The sequence below is a fragment of the Bos mutus genome, chromosome 20, assembly GCF_027580195.1.
Source record: "Bos mutus isolate GX-2022 chromosome 20, NWIPB_WYAK_1.1, whole genome shotgun sequence".
Taxonomy (NCBI): Eukaryota; Metazoa; Chordata; class Mammalia; order Artiodactyla; family Bovidae; genus Bos; species Bos mutus.
In genome coordinates this window covers 37813727-37826827 of record NC_091636.1, presented here as the reverse complement: position 1 = coordinate 37826827, position 13101 = coordinate 37813727, and the positions used below count along the sequence as shown (strand labels likewise).

Sequence of the window (13101 nt, the reverse complement as noted above, 5' to 3'; positions counted from 1 at the left end):
AGTCCATCAAAAATTCATTTAAACTGCCTTACTATATATAAGAGCATTAGACAAGGAAACAATAGCTATAGTTAAATTCTGTAGGCAAGAATCCTGGAGTGGGTTGCCATTTTCTTCTCCAGGGGATCTTCCCATCCCAGGGATTGAACCCAGCTCTCCTGCACTGCAGGCAGATGCTTTAACCTCTGAGCCACCAGGAAAGCCTTAGCTATAGTTAAATGAATAGAAACCTTACTATGTTCAAGTACAGTCCTAAACATATTCTATACACTATCTCATATACTCCTCAAAACAACTCTCTACTCTTTGTACTTCTATTATCCACACTTCAGGTGAGCAGACTGACCTAATAAGCTTAAATAATGGTCAGAACTGGGCAATCAGAAGAGGGCTGACATTCAAACATTGGTCTGCCTAAAACCAAGGATTGTGCACTAGCATTCAGAAATCCCACCTTCTTTTGTTACTTTTACCTTTTTAGGCAGCGGACTTAAATCTCATTTCTAGACTAGTAAATATGTGTTTCAGGACTATTTAGCCCATGGAAACCCCTAAGAGCTTCACCATCGTTGCCACCCAATGTGAGGGGAAATTCCTTCTCTTCCTCTAGAAACTTTTGTGATCTAATCAGTCATTCCATCTGCTGTGTATATACATATGCACCTTATCTGCATTAATGTGTAAATGAAGGAGTGTGCAGTTTTAGAACTGGAAGGAACCCAGTTATCTGATGTGGTGTCCTCAATGATTGTGGACATATCCCTTCCTCCACCAGGAATTTTCAAAGATGTTGCAAGGACGCCTAGTCTTTAAATAGGGTTGTTTCCACTTTAATTTTATATCAATCAAAAATAATTTTGAGTAGTTTTCCATATATAACAGAATTTGAGAGCTGAGAAATGTGTGTCAAGAGAGTATGTGTCATCGGTTAGCAACGAGCAAAGTACATGCTTATGACTCAGTCACTCAGATGATTTATCTGTCAACCAAAATGGTAGTTTTAAACTCTTTAGGTTGCTTGGAATAGTTTATTAGGAATTTGTTATCTACAACAAGTAACCACTGATTAATGACAGAATGAAAGAAAATTGCTCTAATTTTGATGTACAAATTTAAAAGGAACATAAAAATAAGGATTCTATAAACTTTACCTGGAGATCATTTTCACTGTATCTATACATTATATCATTGTGTCAGAATCTGACATAGTGTCTTATACATAGCTTACCTTTAGATCTTCAAAAATCATTATTAAACAGAGAAAGTTCAATGATGGGCATATCCAATTAGACTTTTCACCAATTAGGAATAAATTCTATTCATGCCCTAAATAAGTTATTTGAAAATAAATTTTTGCAAATGATAGTCTAGTAATTTCTCTTATGTTTTATTATTGAGGAAGAAAATACAAGAAATATATTAATAAATTTTATTTTAAAACCATGCAATGCAAGATCTTAAAAAATCATGCCAAGGAATAAATATTAATCAGCTTTTGATATAATGTGTAAGTAAAATTTTCATCTGTAATTTATAGAACATGCTATTCCAAAATCAAATTCAATATAACATTTCAGAAATTAGTCAACACATCATAGTTTTTCTTATACACTTTAAAACAAATTAAACAACATGCATCACTTTTAAAATAGGTAAATAATTTATATAATATGGTGATTATTATACTTAAATGAAAATATTTAATAATATACTGATTTGACATTTTTAAATATTTTAATTTAAAATCACATATATAACATAAATTATTAAATGATTTTTTATTTTTATTAATTTATTTATTTTAATTGGAGGCTAAATACTTTATAATATTGTAGTGGTTTTTGCCATACATTGACGTGAGTCAGCCATGGGTTTACATGTGTTCCCATCCTGAACCCCCCTCCCACCTCCCTCCCCATCCCATCCCTCTGGGTCATCCCTGTGCACCAGCCCTGAGCACCCTGTTTCATGCATCAAACCTGGACTGGCGATCTGTTTCACATATGATATTATACATGTTTCAATGCCATTCTCCCAAACCATCCCACCCTCTCCCTCTCCCACAGGGTCCAAAAGACTGTTCTATATATCTCTGTCTCTTTTGCTGTCTCGCATACAGGGTATTGTTATCATCTTTCTAAATTCCATATATATGCGTTAGTATACTGTATTGGTGTTTTTCTTTCTGGCTTACTTCACTCTGTATAATAGGCTCCAGTTTCATCTACCTCATTAGAACTGATTCAAATGTATTCTTTTTAATGGCTGAGTAATACTCCATTGTGTATATGTACCACAGCTTTCTTATCCGTTCGTCTGCTGATGAACATCTAGGTTGCTTCCATGTCCTGGCTATTATAAACAGTGCTGCAATGAACATTGGGGTACACGCATCTCTTTCAATTCTGGTTTCCTTGGTGTATATGCCTAGCAGTGGGATTGCTGGGTCATATGGCAGTTCTATTTCCAGTTTTTTAAGGAATCTCCACACTGTTCTCCATGGTGGCTGTACTAGTGTGCATTCCCACCAACATTGTAAGAGGGTTCCCTTTTCTCCACACCCTCTCCAGCTTTTATTGCTTGTAGACTTTTGGATAGCAGCCATTCTGACTGGCGTGAAATGGTACCTCATTATGGTTTTGATTTGCATTTCTCTGATAATGAGTGATGTTGAGCATCTTTTCATGTGTTTGTTAGCCATCTGTATGTCTTCTTTGAAGAACTGTCTGTTTAGTTCTTTGGCCCATTTTTTGATTGGGTCATTTATTTTTCTGGAATTGAGCTGCAGGAGTTAGTTGTATATTTTTGAGATTAATTCTTTGTCAGTTGCTTCATTTGCTATTATTTCCCCCCATCCTGAAGGCTGTCTTTTCACTTTGCTTATAGTTTCCTTCCTTGTGCAAAAGGTTTTAAGTTTAATTAGGTCCCATTTGTTTATTTTTGCTTTTATTTCCATTACTCTGGGAAGTGGGTCATAGAGGATCCTGCTGTGATTTATGTTGGAGAGTGTTTTGCCTATGTTTTCCTCTAGGAGTTTTATAGTTTCTGGCCTTACGTTTAGATCTTTAATCCATTTTGAGTTTATTTTTGTGTATGATGTTAGAAAGTGTTCTAGTTTCATTCTTTTACAAGTGGTTGACCAGTTTTCCCAGCACCACTTGTTAAAGAGATTATCTTTTCTCCATTATATATTCTTGCCTCCTTTGTCAAGGATTTTATATATGTGATTTTAAATTAAAATATTTTAAAATGTCAAATCAGTATATTATTAAATATTTTCATTTAAGTATAATAATCACCTTAAGATAAGGTGTCCATAGGTGAAATGATTTTTAAAATTCACAATGAGTCTCATGAAATCATAGCTTACAAATAAAAAGAACTGGAAATATAAAAATGTTGGCAAATGCTGACCAGATTCAACTCCCTCACTTCACAGATGAAAAACAGAAGGTTGGGAGCTTTGTCTAAGAATGTAAACACAGTAGATAGTGGTAGAGGTAGAATTAGTACTGATCTGATTTTTTTCAATGACTTGACTAAATGATTGGTATTTTAACACTTCCAGCTTAAAATGAGAACACTGTTCTCATGTTCAGTCCAGGAAAACAAAACCAAACTTGATCAGCCCTCAATAGTTTAGCTGGAAACAACTGACTGGTGGAATAATTCAAATTCCAACCTATCTATCTGGCATCCCCTTCCTCTCAAGTATCTACTTCTGGAAGACACAGAACTAGAGCAACAGAATATCCCCATACCCTTATCTGTATGGTGTTAGTAAAATGAGTGTCTCCTTGGAAAGGCCCACGAGGAGTGATTCAGATGGAAGAGAAATTGGTTTCTGTCTCAGGAGCTTCCCAATCCCTCCCGGTTACACTGTGGAGAAAGTTCCTTGCTTTTGATATCCATGAAGATGGGCTGGAGTGGATCCATGCTGTGATCTAAACTGGCAAGGCCACACCAGCATGTCTACCAGTTGAGGATACAAAAAAAAAAAAAAATTCTTTTCCTTTTTCTGATTTCTGACTTCTGGCCCTGCCACCTCAGAGACCACAAGACTTGCTCCTGGGAACAGCCCTCCAATTTAGTACAGTCACTGAGGGCTCTTGGCTATCTTGTCTAGCTTTTTTTCCAGCCTGTTAGCTGCTTCAGCATCGGGTAGCCCCAAATTCTGGATGTGGGGACCCACAACAATTTATCAAAAGAAGCATGGGAAATTGAGATCAGTCCTACCATAGGAGGTTTTCTTACCTTACTTTTGTTTTTTTCTTTAACCTTACAGGATTCCAACACATGGTCTCCAAATGATTTTCTCACTTTTATATACCCTTGAGCTTGAGGTGGCTGCAAAATAGCAGGTCTTAGAACAAGCTCAGAATGTTTCACAGGACCTTAAAAGAACAGAATTAAAGGGTCAATATATCTTTAGTAAAATAATTTTCCTCTCAATTTCTTACTAATTTAATGCTTACTTTCTAAAGTCATAATTAAATGAAGGGTTAATGTCAACTGCCCCTGTTGCTGCTAAGTCACTTCAGTCATGTCTGACTCTTGCAACCCCATACACGGCAGACCATCAGGCTCCTCTGTCCCTGGGATTCTCCAGGCAAGAATACTGGAGTGGGTTGCCATTTCCTTCTCCAATGCACGCATGCATGCTAAGTCGCTTCAGTCATGTCTGACTCTGTGTGACCCTATGGACAGCAGCCCACCAGGCTCTTCTGTCCATGGGATTCTCTAGGCAAGAATACTGTAGTGGGTTGCCATTTCCTTCTCCATAATGTCAACTAATCAAAGTCAAAATAGCCAGTGAGTTGCCTACTACTGTCTTGCTGCCTAGCTTTTACCCAATAGACCTGGTTCAATCCCTGGGTTGGGAAGATCCCCTGGAGAAGGGAAAGGCTACCCACTCCAGTATTCTGGCCTGGAACATTGCATGGGCCACAGTCCATAGGGTTGCAGAGTCAGACACGACAGAGCAACTTGTACGTTCACTTTCAATTTGATCATGGGACTTTGCTTACTAAATACATTCCTTCATGTTTTGTCACTCAACCCTACCACCATGCACGCACATACACAGTAAGACATGGATGGTAAAACATAAAATTTCTTCAAGTTTCACGTAATAAAGGAAGCTACATACATTGTTCTGCACTGTTCAGATCGGCATTCCTTTGCACAGAGTTTGATGTCATAAAAACATTGTTTTTCTTCACTGTAAAAAATATTTAGAAAATTTTAAACATGTCAGTTTCTACTGTTTTCACAGTATTGTACTGAACTTACCAGTAGATGTCGCTGTTGGCACTAATCATGCAAGTGCTGATTCTACTAAAAAGTGTAAAAGCAAAATGAGTTTTGCTACGATTTTTACTCTCAGAAAATAAGTGAAAATTAGATCACTAATGAAATAGACAGTTTTCTTCAGAATCATGAAATCGAGTATTGAGAGAAATTCTACAGATAATAAAATCTGAATTGATAGTGAACCATCTATGTGCATTAATATATATTTCTTATAGAATGTTATAAAACTGTTAATAAATTCTGTTCCTTCCCCACTCTTTAATGATACCTGAAGAGAAAAGTAAAGATGACCATTATGCTACGTTATCAACGTGAACTGATGGGTTAAGACTGTGGTCTTGGCTGCAAGAATAGAATTATAGGCATACCAAAGAGATGTTGCTGATTGTGTTCCAGACCACTGTGATAAAGTGACTGTCAGTAAATTGAGTCAGACACTCACTTCATTGGTTTCCCAGCGCATATAAAAGTTACATTTACACTATACCGTAGTCTATTAAGTGTGCAATAGCAATATATGTAATTTAATTTAAAATACTTTATTGCTATGAAAAACAATATACCTACATTTAAAAATGCCTTATCACTGAAAATGCTAAACGTCATCTGAGCCTTCAGCAAGTCATAATGTTTCTGCTGGTGGAGAGTCTTGCTTTGATGTCAATGGCTGCTGATTGATCTGGGTGGTGATTGCTGAAGGCTGGGATGGCTGTGGCAGCTTCTTAAAATAACAATGAAGTTTTCATCATCAATTGACTTTTCCTTTCATGAATGATTTCACTGTAGCATGCAGTGCTGGTTGATAAAATTTTACTCACAGAACTTCTTTCAAAATTAGAGTCAATCCTCTCAAGCCCTCCTGCCTTATGAATATTACGTTTATGTAACATTCTAAAGCCCTTGTGTCATTTCAACAGTCTTTACATCACCTTCACCAGTAGATTCTGTCTCAGGTAACAACTTTCTTTACTCGTCCATAAGAAGCAACTCCTCATCTGTCAGGTTTCATCCTGAGATAGCAGCAATTCAGTCACATATTCAGGCTCCGCTTCTAATTCTAGTCCTCTTTCTATTTCCACCACATCTGCAGTTACTTCCTTCGCTAAAGTCCTGAACACCTCAAACTCATCTGTAAGGACTGTAATCAACTTCTTTTAAATTCCTGTTAATGTTGATATTTTGACCTCTTTCCATGAATCGTAAATGTTCTTAGTGGTGTCGAGAACGGTGAATCCTTTCCAGGTTTTCAAGTGCCTTTGTCCAGGTCCATCAGAGGAATCACTCTCTATGGCAGCTAAAAGCTTACAAAATGTACTTATTAAATAATTAGACTTGAAAGTCAAAATGAATCCTTGATCCATGGGCTGCAGAATAAATGTTGTGTTCTGTCTCTGTCTATGCTCAGTTGATCAGACATGTCCACTCTTAGGGACCCCATGGACTGTAGCTTGCCAGGTTTCTCTGTCCGTGGGATTTCCCAGGCAAGAATACTGGGGTGGGTTGCCATTTCCTCCTCCAGGAGACCTTCCCAATCCAGGGACTGAACCTGTATCTCCTATGTCTCCTGTATTGGCAGGCAGATTCTTTACTGACCACTGAGCTACCTGGGAAGGTCAAATGTTGTGTTAGCCGGCATGAAAACAACATTAGTCTCACTGTACATCTCCATCAGAACTCTTGGGTGACCAGATACATTGTCAATGAACAGTAATATTTTGAAAGAAATCTTTTTCTGAGCAATGGCTTGCAACGGTGGGGTTAAAGTACTCATCAAATCATGTTGTAAACAGATGTGCTAACATCCAGGCTTTGTAGTTCCCTTTATAGAGCACACAGAGTAGATTTATCATAATTCTTAGTGGCCCTAAATTTTCAGAATGGTAAATAAGCACTGGCTTCTATTCAAAGTCTCCAGCTGCATTAGTCCCTAACAAGAGAGTCAGCATATCCTTTGAAACTTTGAAGTCAAGCATTGACTTCTCCTTTCTAGCTATGAAAGTGCTAGATGGCATCTTCTTTCAGTATAAGGTTGTTCCATCTACGTTGAAAATCTGTGGTTTAGCTTAGCCACCTTCTTTAGTGATCTTAGCTAGATCATCTGGATAACTTGCCACAGCGTCTACTTGCTGCTTCTCCTTGTACTATGATGTCATAGAGACAGCTTCTTTCTTTAAACCGCATGAACCAGCCTCTGCTAGCTTCAGACTTTTCTTCTGCAGCTTCCTCACCTCTCTCAGCCTTGAAAAGAGTCAAGGCCTTGCTCTGGATTAGGCTTTGGCTTGAGGAAATATTGTGCCTGGTTTGATCTTCTATCCAGACCACTAGATCTTCCTTCATATCAGCAATAAGTCTGTTTCACCTTCTTATCATTCATGTGTTCAGTGGAGTAGCATTTTCAATGTCCTTTGGGGAGTTTTCCTTGGCATTTACATGTTTGCTAACCATTTGGTGCAGGAGCCCTAGCTTTTGACCTATCTTGGCTTTAGACATTCTTTCTTCACTAAACTTAATCATTTCTAACTTTTGATTTAAAGTGAGAGACATGCAACTCTTTCTTTCACTTGAATACTTAGAGGCCACTGTAAGGCTATTGATTGGCCTAATTTCAGTATTGTTTTATCTCATAGAATAGGGAGTCCTGAAGACAGTGAGAGAGATAGGGGAAGGGACTAGCTGGTAGAGCAGTCAGAACACACACATTTATTAAATTTGCCATCCTACATGAGAGTAGTTTAAAGTGCCCCCCAAATTACTATTATAATAGTAACATCTAAGATCACTGATCACAGATGACCATAAAAAGTATAATAATACTGAAAATTTTGAAATATTGCAAGAATTACCAAAATGTGACACAGAGACACAAAGTTAGCAAATGCTTTTAGAAAATGAAGCCCATAGACTTGCTTGAGGTGTGGTTGTCACAAACTTTCAATTTGTAAAAAATGTAATATCTGTGAAGCTCAATAAAACAAGCTATGCCTGTACTACAAATCTCAAAGAGATCACCTCTTGGAGGCAAATTGCAAAGATAGCAGCCTTTGAGAATTGGATTAATGGAGATGAAAAAAGAATAAGAATTGCTTTTTTGAAGTGTTATAACATTATATATGTTGGGGTACAATTGCTTCTCTAATTCAAAGTTCTGTTACATGGTTTTTATGATCTTTATTGCTTCTCAGGTGGCTCACTAGTAAAGAATCCACCTATCAGTGCAGGAGACCCAGGAGACACGAATTTAATCCCTGGGTCAGAAAGATCCCCTGGAGAAGGAAATGGCAACCCACTCCAGCATTCTTCCCTGAAAAATCCCAATGAAGGCCTCCCTGGGAGGCTACAGTCCATGGGGTCACAAAGAATCGGATGTAACTGAGCGACTGAGCACACACACACACACACACACACATGATCTTTATAAGTGGAAAATAACACTGAATGAACCATTTAATTATACCATTTGTCTCCTTCCAACACCACCAACATTCTGCACAACATAGAATGTGACGGTGCTTGGTAATATTTTATTCATCCTTTTCATATGTGTGTCTGATTTTTAGAAAATGAATTGAAGCGATTATCCAGATAATTTAAAGTCATCTCTTTGCTTTATGCACAAATAACACCAAAACAAATCCTCTGGTATTAGAACCCCTATTCCTCTTAATGTCTATAACTTGTCAGGCAGGTACAGATGGGGCTTATTGAACTAGGACCTATCTCTTCTATATCTGAAGGGTGTCTGACATATTGATTCCCAGTCACACTTGGCATTGTTAATAAGAATATAAATTCATTAGTTTCACATGATTCCTGGGTAGAATCCATTAAAAGAAAGTGAATAGTTCACATTTTCTATTTCTTGTGGGTAAGCTTAACTTGGAAAAAGCAGTTTGTTGTTCAGTAAAAACAAAAATATGCAAGACTACAAATCATATTTCTTTTGGAACTAATGACAAAGAGACTTTAATTTTTCATTTTATACCTTCAGGTGCTATTTGAATTTGTTACTAAGGGTGGTTTTTTTTTTTAATGTAAAGATTAAATAGGTTGTAGAAAAATGTGAATATACTTAATGCTTCTGAACTGCATACTTTCAAAAAAAGACACACAAAAAAATCATAATCTTGACATAGAGCATGTTTCAATCATTTCAAATATTTTATTATGATAAAATAGTTTTACTTAGCAAAGCATTAAAATTTAAATAAAAAGAAGTAATATTTTAATTAGTGAAAAATTCAAAAGGAATGATATCCTATACTTTAGAATATAAATTTAAAGCATAAAATTTAGAATGAGAATCTAAGCATCATTATATATTTGAGTACTACAAATACTATAAACCATACAGATGGACAATAATAAGAAAAATAAAGCAAGTTATTTTAGAGGGCTGTATTATATAAAAGAATGCTATCATAGACATGAAATCCTAAAGAACATTATAAAGTTTAAATTTTCTACCAAAATAAAACAGATCTACTGTGTGGATTTGTGGGGCTAGAATTCAGATGTCTTTGACAAGTGGCTTTGAAAAAAAATTATATACAAATTCTGAAATTGTACAGAGAATGTTTTTGGACGCATCCATGCATACTTTGCTAAGACCCCTATTTTATTTGCCACTAAAATGTCAATGTTTTACAGTAGCTGAAAAAGAAAGCCTATCATGAATGAGAATGGATCTTGAAAAGTCAGAGTGTCAGACTTGAGGTTCTAAGAAGTTCTTTATTATCTGGCCCAGAAGGAGGGAAGGCTGGGAGGTCCGTGAAGGATGACAATGTTAGTCACTTCTGGGACAAGGATGATGCTAAAAACAGATTGCAAACTGAAGTCAATAGGGTTTTGTTTATCTTTTCATTTGGATTTTTGCTGTTTTGGAAAATTTTCTTTGTCATCAGTTTAGAAAAATCTTTGCATCTTTATTGATTAAAAATAGTGTGCCTCTGGTGAGGATGGTATCAGTTTAGTAAATATTTGCATGCTCATCATGTATGAGACCCTCTGTCAGGCATGAAGATGACCTCAAGGAGCTCTCAGTGGAGGAGACAGACATGCGTATAAACAGCTGCATGGCAAGAAGAGGGCCTGTGATCCATCATAAAAGGAGTCACCAGAATGCTTGGAGTGTAGAGAGGCAAACTGAGTTACTGATTTATTCAAAACACAGCATATGATAAAGCTCTTAGAAAAAGTGTCTTTTTAAAAGGCAGACATATGTTTAAGGAGAGGCTTACTTAGAAGGAAATAGCAGATTGCCCTAATTGTAAAGCTAATTCTGTAGCTAGTTTCTGTAATGCAGAAACTTTGGGAACACAGCAAAATACAAAGGGAGGGGGTGTTCAAATAACTTGTAATCCCATTTTATCTAAGATAACCATTGTTAACACTGTGGCTTATGTCCTTTTGGGTTTTTTTTCCAATGTTGATAAGTTAAATTTTAAATCATAACTCACTGTATTTTATAGACTGCTGTTTTCACATAACAATATATTAGAAACACCATCCAATGGATATATTTTTAAACATTACCTGTCTGAAAATTTCCTAGTAGTATCACACTCAGAGTACACATAGCAGTGAACACTCAACAGCCCAGACTATACCTACCTCCTTGGTTCTGAGAATCTGTAGTATGCCAAGTAAAAGATGAAGCCCGGACACGCTTTCTTGAAAACTCATTGCATTCTGTAAGAAATTCAATGTGAAGGGTAAAATTGATTGCAATAACAAATTAGTTTCAATCCATGATATGAGAGGAGAAATATAATTTTCTTTTCTCTAGATATATCATTGTTTGACAATATGTTAATTCCTGAAACTCAGTTTTAAATATTGGGGTTAATAGCTTGGTCATTATAAACTGACAGGCATATCATCCTGCTGTGAAACAGTTAGAAACAAGTTGCTTTGACAAAAAATTACATATAAATTCTGAAATTGTATAGAGAATGTTTTTGGAAGGTTGGAGGACAAGCAGTGGAGAGTCATAGGCTTTTAGTATTGCTAACATAATATTCTCAGGGACCTATATGTCATCTTTCAAAACAAAAGCCAGTCTATCTGTGTGCTTAAAAACAAGAAAAATGATTAGATTTGATATAGTCTGTGCCACATGCCAAAATGTTTTTGCCTACTTGTTTCTTGATAAAAAGATTGCTTTTGAAATATAGGATACAAGTCATTACCACGTTCTGCTGCTTCATATAGGATGTCATCTGCAGGTCTCTGGAAGGAAACAAAGGTGCCAATGAGAGCTGAGTGTTTGCTATTTTCAAATCACATTTCCACCCTGTCACTTCATAAGAGAGTTCTCAAAAGCCAGGTCTTTTCAGCTAGGCTAGGAAAAGCGGCTCACTAAGGGTTGGGTTTTTCTTTAGTTTTGGGGGTTAGCAGGATAAGTTGTCTCCATAAGCAATAATGAGTAACAAGAAAATACTAGTTAAGCTACTAATACTATCATGTCTTTCAAAGCAAGTGCTTTTAGTATGAGGCTGAAAAAAGCAAATGGAGTCCTTAAGATTTCTTTTGAATCATTATTGCAGTTTTGAACTTATTTTATATCCATTTTAAGCTAGGTCAATGGTCAGGACCCATCATGAGCCCTAACTCTTCTAATCTCTTTCAGTCCCTCCCCCTTCCCAGTCACTCCAAAAAAACAGATAATTTTGGTAAATATTATGTTATCCATAGTTTCAGGATAAGGTCTCTGGCTTCCCATTTCAGCCAAATTGCTACTAGTAAATCCCTACTATGTAAATATTCTCAGTTACAACTCTTGCTATGTGAAAAAGAATAAATTTATGCAGCATTGATATAATTTAGTACAGCTAGCTTCTCAAAATACAGTCTTCTTTGTCAAAGTAAAAATCAAACAAAGAAAAGTAACTTGACCTTACCTTAAAAGTTTGTTCTCTCTTTTCAAAAACAAATATTGGTTGAGCAATGACAGATTTTTCTGTAAAAGAAAAAGAACATGCAAGAAATCAAACAACACACCGACATTTCTAACACCAACTAAAAATACTTGAAGATATTTTGGTTTTGTATTTTTCCCTGCCTTTGGGTAAACTCCAAACTGTTTTATATGAATGGTTTAATTGGCATATTTACAAATGATTTTAACAGTTAATTACAGAAGGAAATACTTGGGGAAAGTAATATGTTTCCATAAATAGATCACTCCATTAAAAGAACATCCTTTAAGTGTTTAAGGAAAACAAAATATAATTACCTGCATTTAGAAACTCATCATGACACAGTGACTAACACTTTCAAAATAAACAATGAAATAAAAAAATTTTTTAACTTTTTAAATAAAAAATTTCAAAGGATGAAAAATCACACGTGAAAATAGTGCTTCTACTTGGGTTGGATCTCAAATATAAATGGTATCAGAGATCAGATCAGATCAGTCTCTCAGTCGTGTCCAACTCTTTGCGAAACCATGAATCACAGCACGCCAGGCCTCCCAGTCCAACACCAACTCCCAGAGTTCACTCAGACTCACGTCCATCGAGTCAGTGATGCCATCCAGCCATCTCATCCTCTGTCGTCCCCTTCTCCTCCTGCCCCCAATCCCTCCCAGCATCAGAGTTTTTTCCAATGAGTCAACTCTTCGCATGAGGTGGCCAAAGTACTGGAGTTTCAGCCTTAGCATCATTCCTTCCAAAGAAATCCCAGGGCTGATCTTCAGAATGGACTGGTTGGATCTCCTTGCAGTCCAAGGGACTCTCAAGAGTCTTCTCCAACACCACAGTTCAAATTCATAAATGGTATAGATATACT

The 13101-nt window shown here is 36.5% G+C and overlaps 1 protein-coding gene across 2 annotated transcripts in view; it reads right to left on the bottom strand.

Annotated features, from left to right (window-relative positions):
* Positions 1-13101, bottom strand: part of RANBP3L (RAN binding protein 3 like) — a 54886-nt gene that overhangs the window by 15290 nt on the left and 26495 nt on the right. For both annotated transcript variants that reach the window (XM_070357840.1, XM_005908397.2), the window contains exons 2-6: positions 12213-12271; positions 11502-11541; positions 10924-11001; positions 5150-5221; positions 4255-4394 (exon numbers count right to left, since the gene is read on the bottom strand). In XM_070357840.1, coding sequence (XP_070213941.1) covers positions 4255-4394; positions 5150-5221; positions 10924-11001; positions 11502-11541; positions 12213-12271 — 389 coding nt within the window. The remainder of the gene's footprint in view (positions 1-4254; positions 4395-5149; positions 5222-10923; positions 11002-11501; positions 11542-12212; positions 12272-13101) is intronic.